Source organism: Amphiprion ocellaris, chromosome 15 (assembly GCF_022539595.1).
Source record: "Amphiprion ocellaris isolate individual 3 ecotype Okinawa chromosome 15, ASM2253959v1, whole genome shotgun sequence".
Classification (NCBI taxonomy): Eukaryota; Metazoa; Chordata; class Actinopteri; family Pomacentridae; genus Amphiprion; species Amphiprion ocellaris.
The window spans coordinates 28048281-28063521 of NC_072780.1; the positions used below are offsets into that span (position 1 = coordinate 28048281).

Below are 15241 nucleotides of genomic sequence, written 5' to 3' on the forward strand. Positions count from 1 at the left end.
TTTGGGTGGCGGGTGGGTCCTCGTGCCCCGGGCCACCTGGGTCACTCTTGGCGCGCTGGGGGTGTCGGTAGCTGCTCCCTCTTGTTCTCCGGGTTTGCGTCGTTCACGGTGGCCCCGGTGGCTCTCTGGGGGCGCCGCCCTGTGGCTCCTATGGCCCGGGGGGAGGGGTGCCCTGTTGGCTTGGCCCTGCCTTGCCGTGATTGCTGTTCTGGGCTTCCGGGTCCTTCACACTTGCATGTTTGATCAGGTCTCGCCAGCCACTGCCGAGTCCCATTTCAGCAAATGATGGGACCCCCCAGAATGTGCTGAGACTCTCTCCAGACTCTCTACCCTAAACTCATTCTCTCTTGCACTAGTATCCTCTTCTGGCCTATTCTATTCTATTCTATACTATCAAGACATCCACAATTATGGTGCTCAGTACTGTTTGTTTATTTATTTATTGAATCTCTTTTTCTTTTGTGTTGGTTTTCTTTTTTTAATTTTTTTTTTTCTTTCTGTTTTATTGATGGGCAGTTAGTAGTTGGGAATAACACATCGCCTTACAATCTTTAATTGCAATAGCAACGCCTGTTATTTTCTATCCCTGTTCATCCTGTTCGTCCTGTTCGTCCTGTCCAGTCTTTGTTTACCCCACACATCACTGAGGTGTAGCACTGCCCTCCCTGGCTCATAATAGGGAATTCTAATAAAGAATATCTGCTTAGCTTTCAGGGAGGGCTGGTGATGGTCACACACATGCACTAAATATTAAAATATTTGGCTGCAAGACTAAAATATGCATCAATCTCATACAATGTTGACACCTCTTTTGTGGAGTTAAACAATGAGAACAAATGCAGACAAAAAAAAAAAAAAAGAAATGAAACATATTTATCTCTGTTCTGCAGTAGAGATGAAATCTGAGGGTTGTGTTTTGGTTCCAGTTTCTCCATCAGGGTTTCCTGCTGGTGCTGTCATTGGAGTAGTTGTAGGTCTGCTGCTGCTGTTGCTCTGCATCTCTGGACTCTTCATCTGGAGAAAGAAGACTAACGGTACACAGTAACACAAGAGCAGCTGTCCTGCCTTCATATTCAAAGCAGAAATCTGTCCATCCATCATTTTAACTACAGTCATCTCTCATCTTTATTTCAGGGTTCAGACCTGCTAACAGTAAGATTTTCTGATATTTACTGTAGATCTGTAATCAGTCTGATCTTTACAGTCTTGTCTGTTGGGTTTTAAACTCAGACTTTGTTTTGTTTTTAGCCTCAGATTCTGCAGACAGACATTCAGATCCTAACTGAGCACAGTGAGTAAGTCCTTGTTTCACTTATGCATTGCAGACATTAATGAACCCATAAACAACAGTATACTGAGATAATATTTGCTCTTCTGTAAACACCAGCCTGTTACTCCTTTTAATTGTTGGTATCCAATAAATAGTAATGTATAATGATTGTACTAAGCATCTGAACAGTTATTTAACTTGTTCATTTCTTCATCTGTCCTGACAGACTCTCAGGGAAGACGGGAGGAGAGTAAACTCCAGTGAAGTTGGGATTCTGTCAAAACTGTTAATTGATTCTGTTTAGAAGTAATTAAGCCTCTTCAACTAACCCAAGTTGGAAACTCTTGTCTGTCCAATTTCATTTTCTGTCCAGTATTGTGCACAAAATATGGACACTTTAAGTGTTTAGTTTTTTATCCAACATGCAAAGCCAGCAGAGAGGCGCCTGATTGGTTCCAAGCTCTCCAGCAGAACAAGGAATAAAGAACAATCTTCAATAAACAAGTGTCTTGAGCAAGAACCAGCAAGAAGAACAAGGAACCTGCATCATATGATGGAGCCTCTACAGAGTCACAATTACCAGAGACTGAAACATGAGGACAGAAATAAGAACAGAGCTGCAACTTTCTCCATTTCTGCAACTAATAAATCTATATTATTGATAAGCTGCTGATTATTAGTGAGTTAAAACAGTTAATCCACAAACAGCTTTTCTTGCTCAAACATCTGATCTCAACAACTAACTGTCAATGTTAATAGCTTCTAGTTTTACTCACAATGTAACTGTGGAACAGAAACAACATATAGCTGCCACTTTATGGTCACACAACATAGAAAACAAAATAATCACAGGTACATGAAAATATACAACTCTAAAATCAATGTTTGATTAAAAAAATGCTCTTTATTTAGTGTTTATTTGATGAAGACCAAAGCACAGGGGTGTCCAAATATTTTTTCAAAGAGGACCAGATTTGATCATGTGAAAATGAGGACCAACCATCCTGCCTGACATTCATTGAACCATTAAAGTTGAATGGCAATGCACTGTCTTATAGAAATTTTATTTTAAATGACATATTTGTTTTTACTTCTTCACATGGGAATGCAAATAAATGTAAGTGACCCAGGCATAACCAGGTCTTAACAAAATCATTCTATGTTTCATATTATATTTGAATCTCTGACTGTCCCAAATTTCATCAGCCTTCCCATGATTCAAGATGTCCATCTGACCATTTGGAAATTAATTATTTTTTTACCTGTGTCAACTTTGATTGGCCGTAACTCCCATTTCTACTAACATATGAAAGCTTTCTAATCATTGGTAATGTCATTCAGATAATATTCTCATCATAGCATCAAATAGAGCCTAAGCACAGGCTGGTTCCCCACTATTTGCTACAATCTCTCCATTCACCAGAAACTTCTGAACAGATATGAACATCTAAAAGTGGTGTCTCAGTTCAGTTTCCAACTTGCAAGAGATTTATTGTTTTGTTATTTCCATTAGGTGAAAAATTATGAAAATGCTGGAATTTCAGCTGAAAAAAAGACAGATGTCAGTTTGACATGCCAAAGATCATACTTACAGAATTTCAAGAGATTTTGAGGTGATCCAGCAACTGACCTTCCCTGATCTCGGTGAGTTGATATGGAATGACACAGAAAATAGAAAAATATTTTAACATTTTTGTTTACTACATGATTCCATTCATTCTTTCAGTGTTTTGATGTCTTCAGTATTAACCTACAATGTAGGAAATAAATAAAAACCATTGAATGAGAAGTTGTTCAATGGTCCAGTATGTCACACCTACAGGTACAAAACAACAACATTGCAATACATAAAGTGTCATTAGTCCAAGTGCATATATTTAGAAATGTCATTTTGACCAACACAAAAGAAATTTAAAAAGGCAACATGTAAATTGTGAGTCTCAACCCGACGCTGTGGTTTGGCAACTCAGACTGTCAGATACTGACAACTTTGAGATGAGACTCAGAAATCAACTTATTCTCTGTGAACTATATTGCACCTTTAAAACACTGACAAATTAGTATTTATTAATCTCAGATGACCAAAACAGGTAACTTACTGGCACTCAGGTGAAGGATGATACTGAGATCTGGATTGCAGTACACAGGCCAGGTCTGGTTTAAGGCAGTGGTTGAGAAATATCATGCAGGTGAGTCATTCAGTCTCCTCAAGTGGTTCTAGTTGAAGTTCAGAACAGAAAATGTCTGATCACACAAATATGTGGCGTTAAACAAGTGCAGCATTTTCTCTGCAAATATTAGAATCTCTGGATACCTGCCTTTATCCAGCTGCTGGTAAAAGTTCATGACAGTCTTTGATAAACTCACCCTCTGCAATAGATTTACCGTATTTAGCATTAGCATCTCCTTAGAGGGATTTTCATTTGAAACACCGTTGCTGTGAAGCTTAGACCGCTTCCAGTTGCTTCACCTTCTGTCACTGTTGGGAATATTCTTATTACATATTGCATTAAATTGCATTTAATCACATATAACAACATTTAATCATATTTTAATCGCAATTAATCACAACATATTTTATCATAGTAATATTAATGTGTTATCGCTTATAATAAACTGTGCAAAGACAAGCATATACCAGAGTGCAAATGAGGATATTGTGTAATTGACCCATCACATACCAGATGCAGACAGACAAGAAGATGCAACTCAGCGCTTACCCAAGATAAGATCTACCCGCACTCAAAATAGACTGAGAAGAGGTGACAGCAGGCCAGTTCGTGGAAATGACTTCTGCATAACCGTTCACAGAAGTATCAGATCCATATAAAGCAGGTCACGTACGCATAAGACCACTAGGTTAAAGTGATTTTACAATCAGCACGCCCACACGTACACAAGTATTGCCATTACAGGAAGAAGACACACCGGATTGGACGAAGATTGAAGACACGAGCGGGAGCGACGTTAGCCTAGATCGATTAGATAGAAGCACATTTCCTCATATAAAACTCTGTATGATGTCACATTTTCATTCCCTCTTGTGACAGCACTGCTAGACTAGATAACTTCTGTTAGCTAGACCAAGTGGGAATCTGTATGCATACATTCTGATTATCCAATGCTACTAAATATTCTTAATTGAATATCTGTTTCCGAGTCTTCATTGATCCTGATTGGTTCTTCAATAGCAATTAACGAACACGCTCGACATCACTCAGCTTGTGATATGCTTGTTTTGACTGGTCTAGTCTCTTTACATTGAAATCCTTATACACGGCAACAGTCTCTTGGCAAATTAGGCAAACACAATAGTTTTGCATTTCAGTGAAGAAATCTTGCAGTTTCCACCTGTCCTGGAAGTGGCAGCTCTCACAGTCAACTTTCCTGTTTTTTATTTTAAATCTACAGTTGCCTTTTCAGGAATCAGCTGGAAAGAGTCGCTGGGGTCACAAACAGGGTCACAGGTGGCAACAGAGTCCTGCTGACACTATTTGGTGGCACAAAATATTGCATCTTGTAACTGTACCTATTTGACAGTGTTGGCAGGCCATAAATGCTGCATTTTATGACAGAAACTGCAAAAACTAGACAATAAAATCTGATCCAATTTCACTCCAGACTGGACTTTGGACATACCTAGCAGTTCATGTTACAACCATCTAGTTAATGGACACACTATCCAACCACATGGGCCAAAACATCTATTCTGCTCCATCTGAGAGGTTTACACACAGTAACTGTGCCTTTTAACATTGATTTGTTTCTTATTTGTTTGTACTATTCATCGAAGTGCTTTGGTATGTACGGATTAATGCATTGCTTTTGTAGGCTAGTATATGTGGACTCATCTATTTACTGAAACTAGCTTGAGAGACTTTTTGTTTGAGTTCGACTAATTAGAGACACTTTGGGGAGAAACTTTTAAAACAACTATACAATGTGTATTTGAAATGTTTCTTGTATGTCCTTTATTTTTGTAGTTTTTGTTGTTGTTGAGGAGTAAATAAATGTTAAAAACACATCTGTATGAGTACATCAGCCGTCCTAGTTACATTCCTGATGAGAAGACTCTGTGTAATTATTGTGACTTCAGTGAAGGATACGCCCCATTTTCTGTATCTGATTCTGATTATTGGACTGAATTTCTTTACTTTCAGGACTTCCAGAAAGAAAATGAAGAAATTATTGGCTTTACTCTCCTTCTGTCACGTTGCATCTCCAGGTAAGATAAAATAATAATAAAGTTATTGTATTGTATTGATCTCAGAGTAACTGTTAACTGTTACTTCTTCCTGGTGCTGCTATTTGTTGGTTCACTTATTATTGTCTGCAAAGCGCCCAATGCTTTGAGTTTCACTTCCCTTTTAAAGTCTGACAAGTGTATTATTAGCACAGATTCAGCCTGACATGTATCTGTTCAGTCCTGACTTATGATTATTATCGATATTATCTTCATATTGCCTTTAAATCAGTGCATTAATGATGACATGTACTTGCAGCAGCTGTGATGACTGAGAGTAACTGAGAGGATGCAGTCAGTGAGGTAGAGATGAGGGTCTGTTTAATACTTTCTCTGTCAGCCTTTTTCTAAAGAATAGTGATGTCTCACAATAAGGAAGCTTTCAGTATTATCACATACATTAAATTAAATAAGCCTTAACTGATCACTAGATGGAAACTTCACGTTACAGCAGCACAAGAACAGAAATAAGTCCACACACAAATAAAGAAGTAAAATACTCAGATGTCCTGCTATAATATTGTTAAAATGTCTTGAAATTTTAAAATAGAAACTGCAGGATCATTTAGTCCAGTCATGCAATATAGAGGATCACATGAAATGGAAAATATAAAATGGAATATACCAATATAGTAAAATAAAACATAGAGAATAGTAATACAGAATAGATTGCAAACAAATGATAATATAGCATAAGAGTTAAATTTGGCCTGTAAGTGTAGTATGAGTATAGTACAAAGCAATATGTAGTTTTTCTAACTTGTATAATATGTGTGTAGTATATGTTATATGCATTAGGTGTGCAAAATGTAATGATGAAGAGGGAGTGTGAACCGTGGAAATCAGGTGTGTGTCATGTGCAGGTTACAGTTTGGCAAGAGGCAGAGCTGGAAGGTGAAAGTCTACAATGACGGTACTTCAAAAAGTTCTGTCTCACCAGAAAGTCTTCTTTTCCCTACAGTGAAACACTCCTTGCTGTATTTCCTCACGGCAACTTCTGGAGTCCCAGACTTCCCACAGTTTATGGGTTCTGCACTGGTTGATGATTTTCAGGTGGGTTACTATGACAGCAACATCAAAATGGCTGAAACCAAACAGGACTGGAGAAAGTTCATGAAAGACAACCCAGAACACCTGGAGTTTTACATTAATGAGTGCTATAACAACCAGCACTTCTTCAAAGCCACCATTGACGGTTTAATGAAACGCTTCAACCAAAGCGGAGGTAAGATTTTTAAAATGTTTTCACTGCTGAAATGCATTGTCCCTCTGTTGGAAGATGCTGCACTAAATATCAGTCCTTCTTCAGTGTTTTTTTTTCTTCCTTCAGTGTTTTTTAGAACAAGGCTAAATGACTTGCAGCCACTTCTACTACATTTGTGAAGCTAAAATCTGCCCAACTCAAACATTTGCAGGCAGAACAGCTGGTTGTCTTTATGAAATTATTTACTGCTAAATTAGATTTTCTACTAAAACTTTAATTGTAGACATAATTTGAATATTCCTCATAAAGTTCTCCTTCAAGCATTAAATCCTGGACAGCCAGTTTCTCACAATATTTGTATTTACTGACACTTCATATGAGAGTTTCATGGACATTACAGCATCTTGATGGAACTGCCTGAAGTCCAGTAATGGCTTCTCTCTGTTGTCTTTGATTTAGACAAATTCTTGTAAGATTGAGAGCTGCACATCAGATGTGTTCTCAGTTTAAAGTTCCTCATTGTACTTCAGTCTGATGCCCCTTTCTGTTCCACATCAGTTGTACTCTTAGATCTTGTTATATTTGTCATTTGTCTGTTGTCTCTGAAGGTAACATTACCTGTAAGTGTTGTCTGCACATTTTCTAATCCTGCCAAAGTCACCTAGGAGACAACTTAGATTGTGCTAAATTATGGATTACATTAGATTTATTTCCATTCTCTTGAGAATTCCTGAAGTGTCTTAGTTTGGCTACAAGTCTGTGCCCATTTTCATCTGCTATCATCTAAGAAAACCTTGTGGTCCTGAATTTGAGGAGGTCTGCTTTCAGTCCAGGCTTTTCTCCTTCATGACAGCTGTGATACAGTTGAATTTAAATTCAAGCAGCTCTGCTTTGCTTTGTCTGTTCACTACTAAAAGTATGTTGGTGCCCTAATTTTATAGACTCCTTCCCAATGTGATCAACCCAGTCATTGTGCAGCTCTGCCTGTCTAGAACCATCCATCCCATATTCTGTATGGTTGGTTGCAGCCTCCTCATTACATCCCTGCATGCTTCAATAGGTGTCAGTGGTAAAGTGACAATATTTACTGTTAGGGATTCATTCTTGGGGCTGCACAGTGGCGTAGTGGTTAGCACTTTCGCCTTGCAGCAAGAAGGTCCCTGGTTCGCGTCCCGGCTTTCCCGGGATCTTTCTGCATGGAGTTTGCATGTTCTCCCTGTGCATGCGTGGGTTCTCTCCGGGTACTCCGGCTTCCTCCCACAGTCCAAAAATATGCTGAGGTTAATTGATCATTCTAAATTGCCCGTAGGTGTGAATGTGTGAGTGATTGTTTGTCTTTGTATGTGGCCCTGTGACAGACTGGTGACCTGTCCAGGGTGTCCCCTGCCTTCACCTGAGTCAGCTGGGATAGGCTCCAGCCCCCCCCATGACCCTAGTGAGGATTAAGCGGTGTATAGAAAATGGATGGATGGATTCATTCTTAGTTTCTCATCATTTTATGCTTCTGTCTCACTTTGATCCATCCACAATTTTTAGATGATGTTTATCTGCGAGTTGCAGCAGCTGCAGAAGGTGAACATCCTCTGTGTCAGTAATCAGTGTGTCTGTGGTAAAGCAGTGGGGCTAATAATTGTCCAGAACGTTTAATATATGATAAATGCATCTATTGTACATGCTGGTCATTGTTCATCTACACAATCATCCTGTTAGGCCACAGAACAAGACTATACAGCTGACACACACAGAGTCAAAACAGGAAAAACACAAACATATGCATTTTTAAAACATAAAAATGAATGAAATCCTCACAAAATGGGAACATTGTGGCAAAGAGAGATCATTGTAGTTGTACATCAAGATGGATGTGCAAATACAATGATGCAGTCTACTGTATATTTTTATGTGTTACTATTACGAGGCGTATACATGTAAATATGCTTGCTAATATTGCAGAATAACCTGTTTGCAAAGCAACCAACAATCAATCTTAAACTGCAAATACCCCTTGAATTAAAGATTCACTGCAGAGTTTTCTCAATAACACACAATCCAGTTTTACATTCAGTATTACTCACAACAACTATGTATCTCTGAGGTCTAACAGACACACTGAAGGTGTTTCCTGCCTGATAGTATTAAATGTAAAGTATATTGTGATAACAATGCAGAACGATAACATTTTATTAACCCCACTGAGGGGAAATTTGCATTGTTACAGCAGCAAAGTGGATAATGCAAACATGTAACCAATTTGAACAGAAAAATAAAAAACTGATTTAAAAAAATGTACATAAGTACTAGTTCAGATTGTCTATATTACTCTAGATATGTACGTAACTATATTGCACATATCAATGGCATTGTACGGAATCTTTGGAGAGAAAAAACATTGATAGAAAAGTATTGCACATTTTATCATTGTAATACTGTAATATTGCACAGACTTTATTTAGATTTTACAGATTTGTCCATGAATGGAAAGATACTGATAATGCACAGATTCTTTTATATGCAGAAAGTGATACAGCACAGAGTTTTTCAATGTACAAAATCTTAATAATTCACAGCTGTTATTGTGTTGATAATGCACCAAATGAAGTATGACAGTTTTTAAGTGTGCAATTACCTGAGAGCAGTACTGGTTGTAGTTGGTTGTCTATCAGTCAGAAGATTATTAAGATGATGTTTGTGTCCATGTCAGTCAGCCTCAACAGTAAACCAATAAAATCTCTCTCTCTGTGTCCCAGGTGTCCACATCCTACAGAGAATGAGTGGCTGTGAATGGGATGATGAAACTGGAGAAATCAGGGGTTTTAATCAATATGGATACGATGGTGAAGACTTCATAGCGCTGGACCTGCAGATGCTGACATGGATCACTCCAAAACCACAGGCGTTCATCACCAAACTGAGATGGGACACAGACAAAGCTAGACTACATAGGAATCAATACTACTTCATCCACCTGTACCCTGACTGGCTGAAGAAGTATGTGCAGTACGCCAGGAGTTTTCTGCAGAGAACAGGTAGAATTACACAACCTGAGATACACACAGTTCTGTACTCCATCTGTTTCTATCCACAGGAGCATCCATCCATCCATCCATCCATTATCTATACACCGCTTAATCCTCACTAGGGTCATGGGGGGGGCTGGAGTCTATCCCAGCTGACTCGGGCGAAGGCAGGGGACACCCTGGACAGATCACCAGTCTGTCGCAGGGCTACATACAGAGACAAACAATCACTCACACATTCACACCTACGGGCAATTTAGAATGATCAATTAACCTCAGCATATTTTTGGACTGTGGGAGGAAGCCGGAGTACCCGGAGAGAACCCACACATGCACAGGGAGAACATGCAAACTCCATGTAGAAAGATCCCGGGAAAGCCGGGACGCGAACCAGGGACCTTCTCGCTGCAAGGCGAAAGTGCTAACCACTACACCACTGTGCAGCCCCAGGAGCATCCAGTGAAAATAAAACAATGCATAGATGAAGTTATGATCCAGCTGTCTAGGGTCAATACGTGTAATCAAAAAGCAGGTTACTGTATTAGTGAGGTAAAGCAATTTATTGCTTAGTGATATAATTAACAGAAGAAAAGGTGGTAAAGTAAACAGGGCTGACAGGTGCTGCTAACTCAAAGAACCAATTAAAACAGAGTAATAAGAACTAGCTAAAACAAAATACTATAAGACAACAACTAAACTAAACTCTGCAACCAAACTTAAAGACATGATAGCAACACCCATGTGACTAACAAAAGTAAGTAAACGAGTGCCTCAAAGCACACATTAGCAACAATAGTCATTTCTCAGTAGCTACAGAAAACAAAAGACACAGGAAACACTTCACCTAGTTAAGCAGCTGCTAAGACAAGTTACATATTTGGATGATGTCCAGATTTATTTACCAATTAGTCCCAAAACTACAGGTTCATCGCAGCTATTACTTAACTAGTTTTGATGCCTTCAGTGAGAATCTACAATATAAATAGTCATGAAAATAAAGAAAAAACATTAAATGAGAAGGTTTGTCCAAACTTTTGACTGGTAGTGTACCAGCTAACCCATTAATCTCACTTCCTAGTAGAACCCTCAGATCTGTCACGTTCAGTTAAGACTCATCAGTTTCTCTCTCCAGATCTTCCTTCAGTGTCTCTCCTCCAGAAGACTCCCTCCTCTCAGGTCACCTGCCACGCTACAGGTTTCTACCCCGACAGAGCCGACTTTTTCTGGAGGAAAGATGGAGAGGAGCTTCATGAGGACGTGGACAAAGGAGAGATCCTCCCCAACCATGATGGAACCTTCCAGATGAGTGTTGACCTGAACATCTCATCAATCGCTGCTGAAGACTGGAAGAAGTACGACTGTGTGTTTCAGCTGTCTGGTGTCAAAGACGTCATCATCACCAAACTGGACAAATCAGTGATCAGGACTAACTGGGGTAAGTCAGTCAGAACAGTGGAGTCTGGAAATGAAACATATTTATCTGTGTTCTGCAGTAGAGATGAAATCTGAGGGATGTGTTTTGGTTCCAGTTTCTCCATCAGGGTTTCCTGCTGGTGCTGTCATTGGAGTAGTTGTAGGTCTGCTGCTGCTGTTGCTCTGCATCACTGGACTCTTCATCTGGAGGAAGAAGACTAACGGTACACAATAACACAAGAGCAGCTGTCCTGCCTTCATATTCAAAGCAGAAATCTGTCCATCCATCATTTTAACTACAGTCATCTCTCATCTTCATTCAGGGTTCAGACCTGCTAACAGTAAGATTTTCTGATATTTTCTGTAGATCTGTAATCAGTCTGATCTTTACAGTCTTGTCTGTTGGGTTTTAAACTCAAACTTTGTTTTTTTTTTAGCCTCAGAATCTGTAGACAGTAACTCAGATTCCAGCCAATCACAGTGAGTACATCCTTGTTTCATCTATGCATTGCAGATATACGCTCCCTTTAAAAATTTAGGGTCACTTGGAAATGTCCTTGTTTTTGAAAGAAAAGCAGTTTATTTTCAATGAAGATAACATTAAATTAATCAGAAATGCAGTCTAGACATTGTTAATGTGGTAAATAACTGTTCTAGCTGGAAATGGCTGATGTTTAATGGAATATCTCCATAGGGGTACAGAGGAACATTTCCAGCAACCATCACTCCTGTGTTCTAATGCTACATTGTGTTAGCTAATGGCGTTGAAAGGCTCATTGATGATTAGAAAACCTTTGTGCAATTATGAATAAAAGTGGGAGTTTTCATGGAAAATATAAGATTGTCTGGGTGACCCCAAAGTTTTAAATGGTAGTGTATATGAACCTAAAAACACTCAACAGTATACTGAGATAATATTTGCTCTTCTGTAAACACCAGCCTATTACTCCTTTTAATTGTTAGTATCCAATAATAAGTAATGTATAATGAATTCTTCTAAGCATCTGACCAGTTATTTATCTTGTTCATTTCTTCATCTGTCCTGACAGACTCTCAGGGAAGACTGGAGGAGGAGAGTAAACTTCAGTGAAGTTGGGATTCTGTCAAAACCGGTATTTATCTAATAGCGTACTTGATTTTGTTTGCAATTATTAAGCCTCTGCAACTAACCTAAGTTGGAAACAAAACATGTGGACGCTTTTAATTTTTAGTTTCTTATCCATCATGGAAAACTATCAGAGGTGTCTGATTGGTTCTAAGTTCTCCAGCAGAACAAGAAATAAAGAACAATCTTCAATAAACAAGTGTCTTGAGCAAGAACCAGCAAGAAGAACAAGGAACCTGCATCATATGATGGAGCCTCTACAGAGTCACAATTACCAGAGACTGAAACATGAGGACAGAAATAAGAACAGAGCTGCAACTTTCTCCATTTCTGCAACTAATAAATCTATATTATTGATAAGCTGCTGATTATTAGTGAGTTAAAACAGTTAATTCACAAACAACTTTTCTTGCTCCAACATCTGATCTCAACAACTCATTCTAAATGTTAATAACTCATAGTTTTACTCACAATGTAACTGTGGAACAGAAACAACATATAGCTGTCACTTTATGGTCACACAACATAGAGAAACACTATATTCACAGGTACAAGAAAATATACAACTCTAAAATCAATTTTTGGTTAAAAAATTTTGTTTATTTATAAAATTTATTTGATGAAGATCATAACACAGAAGTGTCCAAACTCTTTTTGAAACTTCTCAGCACTATCGCCTCACAGATAAATGATCCTTGGTTCACATCCCGGCCTGGGATCTTCCTGTGTGCAGTTTGCATGTTCTCTCTGCATGGGTTTCCTCCAGGTTCTCCAGCTTCCTCCCACAGCCCAAAACCATGCTGAGGTTAATTCATAATTCTAAATTGCCCATAGGTGTGAATGCAAATGTGATTGTTTGTGCCTGTGTAGCCCTGCAATAGACTGGTGACCTGTCCAGGTGTTCCCTGCTTTCACCCCAAGTAGCTGGGATAGACTCCAGCCTCCATCCATGGATGGATGGATGGATGGATGGATGGATGGATGGATGGATGGATGGATGGATGGATGGATGGATGGATGAGGTAGAGGCTCATCTATGTTTAAAATAATAGTTTCCTTGTGTTCTCTGGTTTGGTTAACTCCTTTTGTATGACTTTTGTCTATTGTTTTTCAAAATGTTTACCTGCATATTAAGTGTTTGGATGTTGTTTGTTCCTGTTTCTTTTTTTTCTTTTTTTTAATTTATACATTTTTTTGCCTTTTGTCTGCTTCCTTGGTTGGATTTGTTTCTATGAAGACAGATCACCTGTTCATTACCTTTGGCTCACCTAATAAAGATTTTTATTTTCAAGTTTTCAAGATTTCAGTAATTGCACAGTGGGGAAATCTGCAATATTACAGCAGTAAAGGGAAAGTGGAATGTCTACAAAACATCACTAGAAAATGAAAATGAACCAAGACCATACACAAATCGAATTCTTTCATGTGTGGATATTCAAAAAATTCCCCATTGTGGAAAATAACAACATTGCACATATCAATGGTATAGCACAGAGTTCTCCATAAGTAAAAATACTAATACTAGAAATGTTAATACAGCATAGATTCTTCTATATGTACAAAACCTGGTAATGCACAGATCTTTTCAGTTAGTGAAATATGTCAGTTTCTTCATGTTTGGTTGTTTTTAAAGTTAACAGTTAAAATGTGTACAGATGGAGGAAAAAAGGTTTAACACATTACATTAACTTTAGGTAAACATTTAAACACCATTAAATACACACAAATGATGTAATACTGGAACATGGAAAATGTTTTTTTTTTTCTTTTTTTTTTTATTGAATGTTAGGACATGGAAAATGTTGCGTAATGCTATTTGGTGTCACTGACATGTGATGGAATAAACCATGTTGCTTGATCAGGGGGGGTGTGCATCATCCAGTGTTTAATTCTGGGGAAAATATTACAAACGAAGAAGGAATATCTTGTCCCAAATTACAATAACAAGCAGTTTGGATAATCTTACCATCACAAAAATAGGCTTTAACTTTCAATTTTAAGCCCAGATCACTGCAGATTCAGAGGGAACTCCCCACTAAAGTGCACAGCGCACTATCAGTGAATAACAGCACACACGGAAGCTCAGCAGTCAGATGTAGATTAAAACTAAAACAAGATGATTAAGTTCGTTATCGTTGTTTTTACTCTATTTTGCCGCGTAGCATTTCCAGGTAAGATCTGATTTCTGTTTTTAAAACTGTCTCTAATGGCACTAACAGGAAACCGTTTGTCATAGTTTCACTTTCACTTATACAACTAAAAAAACTCCTAAAACTGTATTAAGCTCCAGAAACCACTAATTCTGTTGTGATGCTGACAAAATTTCTGAGTTACTGAGTGGAGTCACAATGCTGTTTAGCAGTTCAGCAGATTTTCAGAGCTTGTTGGATTGTGAAATGATTTCCTGTGTTCCGTTTAACTGGTGATCAGGTTAACTGGCGATAGTTTCCGTCTCCAGATGGTTCGTCCGCAGAGTCGTCACGATCAGACCTGGATTTACGTGAAATAAAGATGCCAGATAAAGAAGACCTCACCGAAAAACGTCGGCATCACTACTTAATAAAGTCTGTATCCATGTAAATATCATCTACAGACAGTAAAAAGAAACGTGCGGGCCCAAATAAAAAACATATTTTTCAAGTATGGTGAGAGGATTTGAAACCACGTAATCCATATAGATCACTGTCATTCTGTCAGGTGTTTAACACCTGGTGATTGTTCAGGAATCACGCCCATGTTAACTGGGGATAGTCACAACTGGTCAAAACAAACAAAGGTTTATTCGCTCTACACAGTGAGCCATAAGCAGGAGGTATTGAAGTAGACTACAGTTACATTTGAACGTTACAGCTACAGATATTCCTGTTGGACACTGAAGATATTGTGCTGCCATATTTGTATATTTAGCCTACATGTACTCAAAGGTGGATTAGGAACATATCATTAAATCAAATACTGTCAAACACCACAATTCACTCTAGTCTTCCTC

General features: G+C 38.4%; 2 protein-coding genes across 7 annotated transcripts in view; both read left to right on the forward strand.

The window, feature by feature from the left end:
• The window catches only part of LOC111580525 (major histocompatibility complex class I-related gene protein-like), a 75847-nt gene that overhangs the window by 49359 nt on the left and 11247 nt on the right, over positions 1–15241 (forward strand). Inside the window, exon 1 of one of the 2 annotated variants that reach the window (XM_023288291.3) lies at positions 14265–14423. The exons of the other annotated variant lie outside the window; for it this stretch is intronic. Coding sequence (XP_023144059.2) covers positions 14369–14423 — 55 coding nt within the window. The 5' untranslated portion in view covers positions 14265–14368. Of the gene's footprint in view, positions 1–14264; positions 14424–15241 lie in introns of those variants that run through there. 2 annotated transcript variants of the gene reach the window in all.
• The window catches only part of LOC111562465 (major histocompatibility complex class I-related gene protein-like), a 73368-nt gene that overhangs the window by 36503 nt on the left and 21624 nt on the right, over positions 1–15241 (forward strand). The window contains exons 1-9 of one of the 5 annotated variants that reach the window (XM_055017682.1): positions 4947–5070; positions 5431–5495; positions 6475–6738; positions 9465–9743; positions 10867–11169; positions 11264–11371; positions 11471–11488; positions 11585–11627; positions 12197–13543. In XM_055017682.1, coding sequence (XP_054873657.1) covers positions 5447–5495; positions 6475–6738; positions 9465–9743; positions 10867–11169; positions 11264–11371; positions 11471–11488; positions 11585–11627; positions 12197–12227 — 1095 coding nt within the window. In that variant the 5' untranslated portion in view covers positions 4947–5070; positions 5431–5446 and the 3' untranslated portion in view covers positions 12228–13543. Of the gene's footprint in view, positions 1–926; positions 1035–1134; positions 1153–4946; positions 5496–6474; positions 6739–9464; positions 9744–10866; positions 11170–11263; positions 11372–11470; positions 11489–11584; positions 11628–12196; positions 13544–15241 lie in introns of those variants that run through there. The other 4 variants (XM_035956373.2, XM_055017680.1, XM_055017681.1 and 1 more) reach the window with 4 other exon arrangements.